Source organism: Venturia canescens, chromosome 3 (assembly GCF_019457755.1).
Source record: "Venturia canescens isolate UGA chromosome 3, ASM1945775v1, whole genome shotgun sequence".
Taxonomy (NCBI): domain Eukaryota; kingdom Metazoa; phylum Arthropoda; class Insecta; order Hymenoptera; family Ichneumonidae; genus Venturia; species Venturia canescens.
Window position 1 is genome coordinate 14,291,865 of NC_057423.1, and position 15,383 is coordinate 14,307,247.

General features: G+C 36.8%; 4 protein-coding genes across 5 annotated transcripts; 2 read left to right on the forward strand and 2 right to left on the reverse strand.

Annotated features, from left to right (window-relative positions):
- The first annotated feature begins 343 nt into the window (after nucleotides 1-343).
- Nucleotides 344-1,774, forward strand: ND-13A (NADH dehydrogenase (ubiquinone) 13 kDa A subunit). Its single transcript, XM_043415072.1, has 3 exons — nucleotides 344-627; nucleotides 796-972; nucleotides 1,485-1,774. The coding sequence occupies exons 1-3, from the start codon at nucleotides 493-495 to the stop codon at nucleotides 1,551-1,553; spliced, it is 381 nt and encodes a 126-aa protein (XP_043271007.1). The 5' UTR covers nucleotides 344-492; the 3' UTR covers nucleotides 1,554-1,774.
- A 302-nt stretch (nucleotides 1,775-2,076) lies between these two features.
- Sys1 (Sys1 golgi trafficking protein) lies at nucleotides 2,077-4,125 on the reverse strand. Its single transcript, XM_043415071.1, has 3 exons — nucleotides 3,991-4,125; nucleotides 2,991-3,266; nucleotides 2,077-2,920 (listed from the first exon to the last, which is right to left on the reverse strand). The coding sequence occupies exon 3, from the start codon at nucleotides 2,626-2,628 to the stop codon at nucleotides 2,146-2,148; it is 483 nt and encodes a 160-aa protein (XP_043271006.1). The 5' UTR covers nucleotides 2,629-2,920; nucleotides 2,991-3,266; nucleotides 3,991-4,125; the 3' UTR covers nucleotides 2,077-2,145.
- On the forward strand, nucleotides 4,094-9,988 carry Reps (RALBP1 associated Eps domain containing). Of its 2 annotated transcripts, none has more exons than XM_043415058.1 (5): nucleotides 4,094-4,287; nucleotides 5,167-6,457; nucleotides 6,779-6,870; nucleotides 6,948-7,161; nucleotides 7,406-9,988. In XM_043415058.1, the coding sequence occupies exons 1-5, from the start codon at nucleotides 4,114-4,116 to the stop codon at nucleotides 7,588-7,590; spliced, it is 1,956 nt and encodes a 651-aa protein (XP_043270993.1). In that variant the 5' UTR covers nucleotides 4,094-4,113; the 3' UTR covers nucleotides 7,591-9,988. The 2 variants fall into 2 exon arrangements, with proteins under 2 accessions (XP_043270993.1, XP_043270994.1); XM_043415059.1 differs by having other exon boundaries at nucleotides 6,806-6,870.
- A 358-nt stretch (nucleotides 9,989-10,346) lies between these two features.
- LOC122408346 (glyceraldehyde-3-phosphate dehydrogenase 2) lies at nucleotides 10,347-15,328 on the reverse strand. Its single transcript, XM_043415069.1, has 4 exons — nucleotides 15,172-15,328; nucleotides 12,474-12,805; nucleotides 11,840-12,094; nucleotides 10,347-11,482 (listed from the first exon to the last, which is right to left on the reverse strand). Exons 2-4 carry the CDS (start codon nucleotides 12,789-12,791, stop codon nucleotides 11,054-11,056), a joined length of 1,002 nt encoding a protein of 333 aa, XP_043271004.1. The 5' UTR covers nucleotides 12,792-12,805; nucleotides 15,172-15,328; the 3' UTR covers nucleotides 10,347-11,053.
- Between the last annotated feature and the right edge of the window lie 55 nt (nucleotides 15,329-15,383).

A 15,383-nucleotide genomic window follows, 5' to 3' on the forward strand; every position in this document is an offset into this window, starting at 1 on the left:
AATTCCCTTAGGCAGAAAATAACAAATTTGATGGTATTTTTTTTTCATAGTAAATGTTCGATATGTTAAAAGCGATCTATTTGACATAGAATATCCCATATCTATTAATTGGCATTCGACATATCTTTTTTCAAAACGAAATGCGTCGCATTAAGCAGGCTATGAAAAAAATTTGAAAACTTTGAACAACTGTTTAGGTCAGATAATGCACTTTTTCGCGTTTGTTATCAATTCGGAAAAGATTCTGTAAATTTCGTTTTTTTTCATCATAATAGGCATCCTACAAATGTTTTACCTAATCTCACAATACTGTACAATGCTCTAAAACAACACACAAATGAATAGAATTAGAAAAAATTAGAAAAGTGGTGTCGTTGGGCCAAGTTGTTCACATTCACATATACTGTGGTCGTCGGTTTCTGTTTACCATCCGAGAATTGGTCTGACGGTGTATCACGTGACCCCGTCGAGATTTATTCATTCCTCGCAAGAATGGCGAGCAGAAAGGTTTGTTGTTTGCTCGGTAATTCGAGCAAGTTGTGTCCAAAACCTTTAACGACATTGTCTACAACCGTACGAGGTAAAACTTTTTGGGAAACAGGGCAAAAAGTCACTCACACTGGCCAGGTAAATAAATCTTGAGCTTTAGGCTCAAGATTTTATTTCTATTTTATTATTAATATGATCACCAGGTGAAATTTTCGACTCTATAGTTACGTCAGTTCTATCTGCAAAGTTACATTTCTTCTAAATCATGCTATTACTGCTCATGTTTTTTTTTTTTTTCATATACAGACATATGATCCAAATGACAGACGTCTTGCAAGATTTACCGATCGACAAAAAGAGGTTAATCCCAATTGGGCGATCAACTTGATTGCCCAAGTTCCACCAAAGCCGACTAAAGATCGAATTGTTGCTTGCGATGGTGGTGGCGGACCTCTCGGACATCCCAAAGTTTATATTAATCTGGTAAGCAACTAGTCTTTTATTTTGCCATTTCTTTCTTGGTTTACATAGTCTTTATTTGTTCCTTAATAACCTATTTATATGAAGGTTGTGCAACCATATTTTTCATTTTCATTAAATTTAATTTTCATGAATCCATTGGTGTATCAAAAATATTCAGAATCTATTTGTATCATGATATTCAAGTTTGCAAAGTATTCCAACATATGGATTAAAAAAATTGAATGATTTCGAAATTCAGAAATTGACAAGATTTTGTTATATATTAAATGATAATATATAGATCTGTCATGCAATAAAAAGGTTCTAATTCAGCATGATACACAATTTTTTTAGAAAAATCTATTTGCTTTTAAAACAATTTTCATAAAGAGGTTAATTCACTATCAAATCCAAAGAAGGGCATGAATAAATTCTGTATAAATTCTAAATATTAAAAAATATGTAAAAATAATGTATTCACGCTTACAATCCTTACCACAGAAGAATTGAAATACATTTTTCTATATTTCCAGGATAAACCAGGCAACCATAGCTGCGGTTATTGTGGCTTGCGTTTCCACAAAGAGGATCACCACCATTGACTCCTGGGATGTATATTTGCCAGCAGTTCAATTGAAACATTAGTCCAAGAGTGTTGAAATGTAATATAAGAAAAAGTTATACAATCTGTGGTAACATGATTCACGGTTACCTGGGAATAAGGGTCTCAGAAAAAATCGAAATCACCGGCTTGTGCTTAGCTAAGAAAAGTATATTCTGATGACGTCTCAGTTCTTAATAAATTAATCGATTATCCACTGGATCATATTAGAGTGATGGTATTGAAGTTTGCACGATTCAAATGCAACAGAAAATGATTTTTCATTTGTCGTTTTCATCATTTAATAACTCATTTTAATTTCTTATGTAAGATCTTTTGGAGCACTTTAAACAAAATCGTTGAATTATCATAACATTGTTGATGAACTCTGGACTTCATTGCATATCTATTAGTGCAAACTTCAACATTGGCAAGTTCTAATCTGTGGATCTCTATTCAAAACCTCAAGAAATTGTAATACGATTTTTTTCAGCTCGTTTCAACAAAATGAGAACTCATTAGAATCCATTAACACATAATTTATATCAATATTATACACTTCAGTTTGTTTTCTTTTTTTAAATTATTATTCATTACAAGGCTGTTTTCTGGCTGTTAATCCCCAAGGGAATTGCCTTGAGCTCCGTCCTCATACACAGAAATTCTCCACAAACACACATTATACTCAACGAAACAATGTTCAAACACCACCAGCTGAAGGTCGTGGGAAAACTGGAATTATAAGACCAACAGCAAAATAAATGTATGAGATGAGCTGTGCACGCAAAGTCCATACATTGTTTGGTTCTCTGTACAAGCCACCATAGAGCGAGTGAACCAATTAGGGAATTTATTACAAATATTGCTATAACAAGACGTCCCCCGAAATCTCGAACATGAATTTCTTTGTACTGAAATGCATAATCCAGAGATTTTGTGTGGCCAAGCATTGATGCAACGATCCAAATCCACAGTCCAAGACAGAAATACATGACCGTCTGAACAGCAATTATTTGAGATATTATAAGGAATGGATCCCACGTTGTTTTACGAAATTGTCCTGATATGTTATTCATTTTTTTCAATTTGTTTAGTTCTATTTTGAAATTTAATTATTCCAAATTCTAATCCTGGAAGACGTGTCGAGAACGATGAACGTAATTTCACGTTTCATTGTCTTGATTTTCAAGACTTTGTACTCAATTCACTTGCCGCTGTGCAAATAATCATTTCTTGTTTTTCGTTTATTCGGAATTGTAATTCTCGTTAACCCTTTATGAAGATCATCGTTGTTTCGATAAATTTGTTTTGCATTTAGTACGGCGATGATCCATTGATATTAATCTTTATTTTAATGTGTTTAGTCAACTGAAAAATGAAAATTGCATCAGTATTTCGAACGGTCACAAATCTATCTATTAAAGATTGAACTTCGTACCTCTGTTGTGGGCTGATCAACGAGAATGTTTGGTGAAACGTATTTTATTTATCCTCGTTTCCGTTATTTCACCTATTACTTATTTTCGCGTGTTAATAGAAGATCGCCTACGTTTAACTGTCACAAAAACGCATCTTGGAGGTTAAACGTTCAGGGATCACGACACAATACTGACAATATACAGCTGTAATTTCGTGAATTAGAATATACTTTTTACTTTCGCAGGAAACATCGATACAGTAGAAGTTATTTGCACCGACGTCGTTCCTGCAGTTTCTACATTCAAAAAAATAGTACTCTTCAAATTTATTGGTCAAAAAAAATAAATGAAGGTTTACTCTTGAATCCTGAGATTCAAAGAATAAAAGGGATCTCAATCTTTCTTCAACTGCTTTCGGTATAATTTGTTAATTTATTTCAAAATGTGTACCCTTTAGAAACATATTCTAATATAATTTAATCAGTGTGTGTCAACATGCTACATGTATAATAAATAGAAAGAAACAAGAAACAAGAGTCTCGCGAATAATGTACATGTACAATAATGAAATAAAAATAAATGAATGTTTGTGAAACATAAGATATTGTTATTGAAGTGTAAGGCACAGCAGATTAAGATGAATATTACGGTATGATTCTTTTGTACATATATATACCGAGTCTCTTGATACGTGTGTATATATACGCATGCACATCCCATCAGCCGCAGTAATGTCAAACTCGATGATATAAAAATGGCGGACGTTTCAGACGTTTGATCGAGGTCTTGCGATGTTCGACGATTGAAGTTGCGGGATTTTCTAGGATCACGCGACGTTATTTTGTGAGGATCGATAAAAACATCGTGGAAAGATTAAAAATTGACCGCGATAATCGAGAACGATTAGAAACGCAAAGGATTGTTGCAGGACATAAAAAAAAAAAATAATGAGGCCAAATTGATAAAGCCTCGGTGAGAAACAGAGCGCATCCGTTTGTTCGTGCAGATTTTTCAACCTACGTTATATTCGTTCCGGTTGACAACATTTTGTAACAATAAGGAAAAAAAATTGATTAACGACGACATCGACAAGGTCTTTCCACGGAACGGGCTAAGATCGTTCGAACTCGTATCCGTTGGAAAATGAATTGGGAGTTCATCTCCGAAGCTAATTTACAGCTGACCGAAACCGAACATCAATATTACAGTAATATATTTCTGTATTGCTGTGAACCATCCGATGAAGACAGTGTCCCGGTTGTTAAGGCCGCTGAGTTGTTACGTTCGGCCAATTTACCCCGCGATGTCACTGTAAAAGTAAGCACCAATTACTAATCATAATTTTTTCTAATCTTTTTTCCAACAATCGTTAAGTAAGGTTAGGTTTGCCTCAAGAAAATTTAACGATTCATTGAGTTATTATATTTTTTCACTCGTTATCCTCTCTGAAAAATCAATACTCGATATTAATGTAAAAATAAAATTCTTTTTTACATTTTATTATGACTGTCAAGATAAGGATAATAATGAAATATGAGTTATTTTAGTCACTTGTCACTTGTGCAGAAATAAAATCGTATTCAATTGTTTTCCTAAGTTCTCTTCTCAGTAACTCTGTTACATTATTACATGTTATCTTCAATTATGAAACATTCTCCCTATTCCATAACGATTTTATACAATATATTTTTTATGATTTTCTGGAAGCCTCACTTTTTCACATTGAGTAAAAAATGTGGAATTAAATAATATTAAATTCCTTTCAAAACTCCTTCAAAATCAACTGTAATGGCTGATTTTTATGTAGATACACAGGAAAAGAAACATTGATTTTTGACATCAGATCTTAATGTACGATATGCACAACAATGATAAAAGTGAAATTTGTGAATTAATACTGTCTATCCCTCTATCATTTACCAAGTGGTTGCTTAATTGGTATGTAATTTGTAATAAAATAAAATTTCAATTGTTCTGTTGTGATAACAATGCATGATTGTATTATTGGGAAACAAAAAAAATTTTTGTCTATCTTGTGAACGAAAGGTTTTGAATTTTACTTTCAGTTATAAATTAGTTTGTATAATTCGGTACATCCCATTAGAAAATATTAATTACAAGCTTATGCATATATATATCACAAGATCAAAGGAATGAGAAAAAGATGAGGAGTAACAGAGGTAAAATATTTTGCAGATTCTGGAAATTTGTACAAGTCCTAAAGGCACAACACACTTGAAAAGAAAACAGTTTTACATCATATTGAAATTAGTTGCCGCGCATCAAGCAGGAGTTGACATACAGAGAGAGACATCGACGCCATTGGAGGTAATAACAGCGTTGCCCAGATTTACATGGTCTTTGCTAGAGGAGGACGACGGAAGACACAGTTTGGAATCAACAAAAATAATGAAGGGGAGATCAAACTCGAGATTGCCAGAGAGTACAACGGAAAGTGAGAGCGAGGCTGAGTCTCCGAGAGAAACAGGTGGAAGTACGGATTCACCGACACCAACTAACAGTGTGACACAAGAGAGAAACGAGGGGATATTGGGGGGAGAAAACATTTTGGACTCTGTGTCAGGAAGTTGGCAGGGTCTTTTGGTATCGGAAGAGCAAAGACAGCTATTGGGTACGGAAGAGGAAAGTTCTGAGCGGCACAGCAGTGACGAGGCTGAGGCTGAAGGTGACGCTGCATCGTTTCCGCCCGAGGAAGTTTGGATAATAAGCGACGAGCAGCGTGATTATTACGCGGCTCAATTTGCGCAGTTACAGCCTGATCCTGAGGGCTTATTGGCTGGAACAGTAGCTCGTACTTTCTTCGAAAAATCACGGTTGCCTGTTGCTGAATTACGACGTATTTGGCAACTTGCGGATGTAACTAGAGATGGGGCGTTGAGTCTTCAAGAATTTTACGTCGCGATGCATCTCGTTGTACTTCGACGCAATCATGTGCCGCTGCCCGACGTTTTGCCACCTTCTCTCGCAATTCTCCCTGCAGTTGCTCCACCTGCTGCGGTTGTTCCACCATCTGCCGTTCCTCCTCCACCACCTGTTACGACTCTGACTTTCGTCCATTCCAAAAGCAAGGAATGGACGAAATTCGTCGATTCACCAACCGGCACAAGCACTTCTCTAACTTCCCCAGGTCCCAAACCGGTTAATTTCGATTTCCAAAAAGCTGCCGTCGAACGTGATCCCCGAATTCTTCACCCTGTACCGCTCAGACTGACTCCCGAAGCCGCTATACTCGCCTCTAGCGCCAACGGCACCAGCACCAACTCCAACGGCGCTGTCACTCTCGTCGATGATGATGTTCAACTTTCTACCGTCACTCTTGTCCAAAGGCCACTCGCCAAAAAACCACCACCTGCACAACCCGACGACGCCGTTATCGCCACACCAAAGAAAGAACCACCCCCTCCTCCGCCACCGCGGCCCTACAGAACTCACACGCGAAGTTCTAGTCTCGATTTAAACAAATTAGGTGGGAAAGAAATGACTCGTTGAATATCAACACTAGAAAAATCGGAAAACTATCAAATTTCGATATTCCTAAAATCCTGTCATTTCTTATTCGTATCGAAAAATCTAAGTCGCTAGAATTCTCTCATATTTCATATTGTTTCATTGAATTTGCTTCATAACTGAACTGCTGCGGAGAGTGAAACGCTGTTAATGTTTTTTTTCCGTGCGAAAACTGTTGCTGATTATTTTAGTGTTGATAAAAAAAGCTTTATAAACTTTTTTGAATCGTACGCCCATACTGACACATTTTCTTCCTCACATTGTTGCATTGCACACAAAGACTCAATGTCTCCTCTTGGGCCCACAGCAAAAATCGGACAAAACTTTCTCGGCGCCCCGCCTCTTGTGCCACCACGAGTTTCACCGGGAATTGTGAGTACAACCAATTTCACCCCGTTTTCGAGTCAATTTTTCTAGTCCGATGTCAAATTCGTCTTTTGTACTTTCAGACATCTCCCAGGAAATTAGTTGGCCAGAAAAGTGAAGGAGAGGGTCATAGAACTATGAGTGAAAGTCACGGATTTGTAGCGGATTTTTCTCACTTTTCTCCTAAAGGTGATAACCCTGAAAATCAAATTGCTAGCGTGGAGGCCAGTGCTACACAATCTCAACAATTTGCCGGTGTTTGTGGCGCTTTTCACATCTATAGGAAGCCCAGTCCTAGTAAGTTTTTTTCAAAAGCAATCAGTCTGAAGTTATACGAGCTGACAAAAATAAAATCGATGAAAACAAATGAATGAAAGCCATGTTTGTCATGTCGGGCTTCAACGATGTGAATTCAATTTTCTATAAATTATTATTTCGAAAGAAAATGAATTTTCCCTCATTTCTTAGGTACAAAATGAAATCAACGGTTTGAAATCATAGCAAAAATTTCAGCTTATACAAGAACTGGTTTTTATTGCAGAACGTGGTGAAGGCGAAGACGAAACTGTAAAAGACGAGGCCGAGGAAGAGAGGACATTGACGTTGCAAGAATTGCGGGACAAAAACTCGGAGCTGCGTCTAGTGTGTGAGGAATTGACTCGTGAATTAGCTGGAGCACTTCAGGAAAGAATTAATCTTCGAGCTAAATTATTGCTCATAACTTGATCCAATAATTCTAATTGCAGACTTATCTTACGTTTTTTCAATCACCATTGCACCGCCGCATTTTTCGCATTCTTCTTCTTTTCGCTCTCACTGTTGAACCGCATGTTATACATGCACACATCGATAATCCGGGGAAGACGGAAACAAATCGTAAATTAAGAAAACCGCTTTCGTCGGATTGATTCATGCCGATACATTCATGCTAATTATGTCAAAGATCTTTGCAACAAAACCTGAACCATGCCGTTTTGTTAGAAAAAATCCAAGAACGCCCAAACGTCAATAAATAATGTAATCGATAAATTCTCTGATAAATTCTCGCACTATGGATTAAAATTTTTATCAGAAAAACGTGACGGGATGGTTTCTGGCAAAATATTTGTACAATTCACTCTCGGTCTCATTTTCAGTAATTCACCAAAATAATTGAAGTGATGCTTTGAAAGAATTCACAATTCGTAGATCAAAACCAAAATCGATTGATTCTCAAGCCGAATTCAATTGAATGAAAAATTTTAAGCCGACATTTATAATTAAAAAAATTAGAAGTAAACGGAATAACATACGCTACAGGACATTTTTCGATATAATTTTTCCGAAACGAATGAAAGGAATTTTTCTTCCGAAATTCATTGTTGATATGATACAAGACGGTATTCTCTTCAAAATTCTCTGACAAAAAACACTCTCCGAAAAAAACGGCTGTTTGTCCTTGCATGACCCTCGATACTCGAAACACTGATTCATCTTTATCATTGCTAAATACTATGTTCGCAAAATGCTTATATTGTCACCTGTATCTCCCCTCCTCCTTTAAGAGTTATTTATGCACGCTGGGCGTCGAAGAACAAAGAGAGAGAGAGAGAGAGCGAGAGAGAGAGAGAGAGAGAGATAGAGAAAAAAGAACATAATGATCGTTGTAGTTTACAAGAAATATAATACGTTACACGATGATGAAACTCTATCGAAACCGCGATTAAGTACTGTCGATACAAAAATAAAAGGAAAAGACGAAAATGATTGAACAATCGAATCGAAGCCAAAATGTATTTTCGTATTTGCAATATAATCAAATTTAATTATTCGCGAGCTAATTGAACCCGCTCAAGTGCGTGTTGAATTTTCTGGGCAATGTACGATCGTTTGCGTTTAAATACAGACTTTAAGGGTGCATTGGCCTGTGGTCGCTTAACGGAAGAGAGAATTTAGGAGGTTAAAAAACTAAAAAAAAATGAATCTCGAAGTTCGAATATAAAAAAAAAATATTGAGCTCTTATCGCAACCATCCATTTAGTGAAGATGTCTCCAACGTTTATTACAATTTAACAATCCTCTAGACTATTTATGAGTAATACTTTCTGTCTCCATTTTCAGCATTTTTTTGTTAGTACTTGAAAACGTGATAAAATATAAGTTTCAGACTGAAATGAAGAGAGGAATTCCATTTTTTTGCAAATTTCACAAGGCCAGTGAATCCTTAATGCTCGCGGAATATAATTGAAAAAAAATTGAATGAAAAACGTTATCATATGGATATAAATACGTGGTAATTCTATTGTAATGTATATTTTTAGTTACATTAGCTCGATTTGTAAATAATTGAATGATTAGTGTACGAGGATTTTATCTCTCTGGGATAAATGGGCCTGGAACTGTAGAATTATATAGAAAAAAGCAAAGAAAACTAAAACAGCCAATTCCTCCATTTTCTTTTCACTCAATCTTTTTTTCAATGCTTCATCAACTGATGTGAGTGTTTCCGTAGACAAAGTGAAAAAAAGAGAGAGAGAGATTGAGAGTCGACTGAACATGAAATAACTTATAAAAAAAAAAGTCAGAGTGGAACACCGGATTGTGATTTTTCATTCGTTCTCGACGTTCGTTCGCTAATTAATTTAGGCAACCCACCGAGCGTAACGTCGTTTCGTGATTAATAATATTATCAGCTTTCTTCGATATTGTGTACTATAAGAAAAGATTCTTGCGAGTCGTTAAATTATTGAGAAGATATTCTGTGCCATAAGTTACGATATTTCGTTCTTATTCATTTAAAAAACATCTTCGTTGCAATCATTGTTCAAACCGGTGATCGGATATTCCCGGTTTTTTATTTTTCTTCATTTATGTTCTAGCTTATTGTCAGTTGATAGATTTAAAATTATTGCGATAATCCCACGAAGCTCGTAAATATCATGCGAAACAACTCCCCGACGAGAATCATTTTTGTATTTGTATGAACTCCCTTGTATTATGTATATTAAGCTTATTCGCCTCGAGCTCATATCCAATTTATCTTATCAAAAACTCTTGATTTTATCTTTTGTAGTTTACCGCGGTGCGGATTAAACGACTGTTGCAAAAAGAAATAAATGAACATTTCAACAATCACGACGAAAAACAACGCATTTCATTTTTTCGAATTTTATTCTCAACACTATTTTTTTTGTGAATTCTTTTCTGATTATTCTTCGAAGATTGACTGAAAATTGATTGATTTATTCGTTCACAATTGATAATTTTTTTACCCTGCTGCGGATCGAATCAAGTTACGAACACAATATTTTATGTGCGTTTCGACATGTTTTAAGAATTTATCATCCATTAACATACCTGGGTGACTCGAAAAAGGCTTAAAATGATTAACTCTTTTCAAAGAATCTCAAAATCCTCTTGAATTTCGATACCATTCCGAAAAACAAATTTCAAGACTAAAATATTTGACGAAGCAGGTTTCATAGTCGAAATAAAATGAAACATTTACGGGATGTAACAACTTTTATTGATGTTCTGCGAATGGAAAATAACAGCAAGGATCGACCCATGTGAAAAGATTCATGAACAGTTCAATCTACAATAGGTCGATCTCGATGAACGATGGATGTCAAAAATAAAACATTGTTCGTGTTCATGTCTACTGTGTAATTGTTGAAACGGTGTATAGTGTTTTTTTTTAACGCTTCAGATTTCACGCAAAGTAACGATCACGGAGCAAAGATTTTGAGGGAAACGAGGTAACCAAAAGTTGAAAGTAGATATTTCTTCAATCAAATCAGTCTCGGAATAAAACTTTTCTTTATTTGGAAAAAGGATAAAATCGGGATCCTGGTACAGGATATCATGATTCATTCTTGTTTTTTTCTTCGATACCAAAGATGAAACATTCCCCATTCATGAAAATCGATTTCTCGATTTTCAAAATCAGTAATGTTTCGATAAGGGAAAGAAAAGCATTGAAGTTACTTCTCGTCAAGCCGTGATCGTTCTGTACGGAGAACAACGCTCATAGAGCTCTGTGCGCGACGACATACTCATTAAATATTCTCGTATATATGTATATACATATATTTATATGTTTATTTTGAGATAAACCCAACGATTTCTCTGCGATCGACCCATCAGGGAGGATTTTTCAACTGTGTACGCGTGTGTGTATTTTTTCTTGATATTGTTTTTCTTATCGCGTTTACTGATCTTTGGTCTGCATGAACTTGATAAGATCGATGACACGGCTTGAGTAACCGAATTCGTTGTCGTACCAAGAAATGAGTTTGACGAATTGATCGTTGAGTGGAATTCCAGCCTGGGCGTCGAAGATGCTGGAATGGTTGTCACCGATGAAATCGGACGAGACAACTTGGTCCTCGGTGTAGCCAAGGATTCCTTTGAGTGGTCCCTCCGCAGCTTCCTTTACCTTAGCCTTGATCGCGTCGTAAGACGCTGGCTTTCCAAGGCGCACTGTCAAATCAACGACCGAGACGTTTGCTACTGGCACGCGGAAAGCCATTCCCGTCAATTTTCCGTTCAAAGCCGGAATTACTTTGCCCACGGCTTTCGCTGCTCCTGTCGCTGCGGGGATTATGTTTTGGGCGGCACCACGTCCGTCACGCCATAACTACTCACACAGAAAATGCAAAATCTCGATCAGGGTTGATTCAGTGGGGGTTTTTTTTTTCAAGTTCAATTGAGACTAAAATATTTGTTCAATATGTGCCACAAGTTTTTCCAAACAATTAAAATATACTTGGGAAAATGCGTTTTAGTTTGTTGATTAGTGAAAAACTAATTCATTTCAAACAGCAACTTTCTTCATTATTATAATTCCAAAAGTTAAAGATTTTATTTTTTTGTGTAATCGATTACCGTTTATAGATTTTATTTAAAAAATGTTCAAGCAACTACTAATGCCCAAAGTTATAAAAATTGATTTTCTTCGGGTTATAATCACGAAAGTTGTTTCGTTTGAACTGACCTTGCCGGATGGTCCATCAACGGTCTTCTGGGTGGCTGTTGTTGCGTGAACGGTGGTCATGAGACCCTCTACGATCTCGAAGTTGTCGTGAATGACCTTGGCCAAAGGAGCCAAACAGTTGGTCGTGCAGGAAGCGTTCGAGACAACGGTGTATTTGGGATCGTAGGCCTCAAGGTTCACACCTACGACGAACATCGGAGCATCAGCTGACGGCGCCGAGATAATAACCTTCTTTGCGCCACCTTCGAGATGAGCCTACAAAAAACCATTCGATTTAATTTTCACCAGAGGCGCTTAAAAAAATTTTTTTTACTGACACACCCAATTTTTCCCATAACTTCCGTATTTGTAGTTTTTTTTAATTATATTCGTGAAACTGAAATATCTGAATATTTTCGAAAAAAAAAATTCTAGCATATCGAATATATTTTTTATCTCATTTACTTGGCAACAGCTTCACTTAGTATCTTGGCAAATTATTGTTTACAGAAATGGCCCATCAAAATATCTTGGCAAATCGTGGAGTGACGAAACATTGAATGTATAACATTTCCAACTGTGAAAATGGGCTTTGTAAAGCTTGAAAAAAATGCAATTTTTATAAAAATCAATGAAAAAAACTGTCAAAACTTACGGAAGCTTTCTCGATGGTGGTGAAGACACCGGTGGATTCAACGACGTACTCAGCACCGGCTTTGCCCCATGGGATCGCCTTGGGGTCACGTTCGCTGAAGACAGCGATCGAGTTGCCGTTAACAACTAAATTTCCACCCTCAGCTTTGACCTCACCCTTGAATCTACCGTGGGTCGAGTCGTATTTGAACATGTAAACCATGTAGTCAAGACCGATGAACGGGTCATTGATAGCGACGACTGTCGCTCCGCGTTCGATCGACGCTCTCAGAACGAGACGTCCGATACGTCCGAATCCGTTGATTCCAATTTTGCTCATGATTGTTTATGCGACTGTTGAAAAAGTATAGAATTACTATAATAAATTCGACGGTTAACAGTGATCTGTGCCTTAAAAATTAACTCCGCTGCCATTTTTTTAAATTAAATTAAAGTAAAAAATGCAATTACACGCTTGTTTGATTTTAACATTTTTAAGGCTGTTGTGTAAATTTTCCATAAGCAAAAAAAGCTCATGCCAGTTTTAACTTTTTCTTCATGTTGTTATTATAGTCATTCGAGTTCAAAAAATGTGAGGCCTGCATTCCGACAATGACCTTGAGATTTAGTCGCCCTTCACGCTCTACAAGCGCGCCCTTCGCACTTTGGCGCAAGCGCTTCCAAGGAATGCCAGATTTTTCGGGCAGCTGCTCTTATAATTTCGCCGTTCTTCTACCGAGCGGCTCATTTTCGAAATATCAAATATTATTTGGCATATTCCACGAACAATTTTTACAAGATTATAATCTCAATTGAACTTTTTACAGAATCATGTAATTTTTAGGTCCTAACGTTTTTAAAAAATTTACAAATATTTTTTTTCAACTAATAATAGGAATATAAATCGATAAGTGATAGAAAAATGACGCTGAAGTTTGCAACGGTGGAGTCCAACGAAATGAACGAAAAAAAGATTTATAATTAATCATTTTTTTATTTCACGAATCATTGATGTGGGTTGAAAAATAACGAATTGCAAATTCGGCAGAAAACAAAATTGGAGATTTACTGGAATTATTCGAGAGTTTTTTTAGATCATTTCGTTAGACTCCAACGTTGCAAACTTCAGCGTCATATAGAAAATTATAATTTAAGCGCTGATAAACCGTGCTAAATGTAGCGTCAAGGAGAAGAAAGGAAGTTAGTTTTCTGAATCAATCTAATTACCCGCATTTAGAAACGAAAGGTCTCATTTTGAAAATTAAAACAATTTATTGTTTTTTTTTTTGTAATAACAGCCAAAATGTAGCTATTGATTCAAGCCAGAGGTCGATCAAGGTCAGATCACAATGCTGCAAGGGACATTTTAGCTCGCAACCCTGCCATAGTCTCATCCCCCCAACGAAACTAGAGCCAAGAGTACCACGTGACCTCGGCTGAGATGAGGTAAAGCAAAAAATGAAGGATTCGGGTCGATATCGTGACACAATCGCGACGCGTTGTGCAGCTTCAGATTGTACGGTGCTGTTGGACTATATATAAAAGAAGATATTACCGAGTCGTGTAGTAATTCGAGTGGAACAGATTTTATAACTCTACCCTTGTAAAACGAGTTGGCACGAAGATGATTGTTGCATGAACGATCGCCCTTGAAATTACGTGAATCGACCCCACGTACAGCTCGAAAACCGAATTTTCAGATGGAAATTTCAGTGTATAACGATTCTGCTTCCGATTTTAATGGAAATGCTTTTCCCTAGTCATTTTCACAAATCATGAACGGATTTGATGAATTTATTCATGTACAAATCGTTTAGTATGGGCGGCCATTTTTTCAACTGAAAAATTGGATTGAAAAAAAAATTGTGCTTTTTTCAAATTAATTGTTGACGATTCATATGAAAAAGTCTAAGCTCCGGTAATTTTTTCATTGTGTAGATGTGTGTTATTGTTAATAATTTAACCTGCATTCAACTACGTACAGCCACGCCTCAAAAATTTCTATTCCGGTACTAGCGCGATCAATCATATCGAATCTCCGTTGTTTATGGATTATTCCGATTATTCCTGACTACGAAGTTGCGAATCGACAAATGGTCGTTAGGAGAGGAAAACGGGAAAGATGTTCACATTTTTTTTATCGAGAAAGTTCGAAATAGTCATGCGCGAGAAGTATTTGCGTTTTATACGTCGCAGAAATAAGCGATTGTTTTATTGTTCGCGTAAGCGCAAATTCGATGTGGAGAAAATGCTTTTTTCTGATGCAACAACTGAAAATGAGTTGTCAAGAGATGCATTAAGTTCCAAATCTCGCCACGAAACGCATTTTGGTAACGACTCGGATATTCTTTCATCTTTTTCGGCACGTATCGATCAGTTTTAGTTCACTGGGGAAATAGGGCTGCAAACAGCAACGTTAAGGGAGAGTAATCAATATTCACAACACAATTGTAACCATGTATTTGCCATGAATTGTTGAGTTTTTGTGATTTTTCTGTTGATTCGGCATCGTAAAATGCATGGTGTGACGACGACAGACAGAATTTCGAGAATGAGCCGGATTAACGTCCGCTTGAAAAACACGAGGAGTCTCCTCGTACATTTTCGTAACCGAGTGAAAAACTAATCGATCGCATCGCCGAGGATCGCTTTTTCTTCACTACCGGCGAATTTTCATCACGATAACAGGATTTATTGTACGATTTTTTGTAAGTACTTACGTAACGAACGTCAGGGAGTTGTTCACACTTCGGCAACTACGGAAGTAGTGTCATTTGAAGGGCAACCCGACGCTAATATAACCGGCTTCCATCTTCGCGTGTGCGCCGTGACGGCCGTGACGCGGTTACGTTATTGGCCACGAAGGAACGAGTGACATGCGGTTCGGTCAACTTCGGTCGTCCTCGTAAAATCACGTGGTTTAGTTTTATCG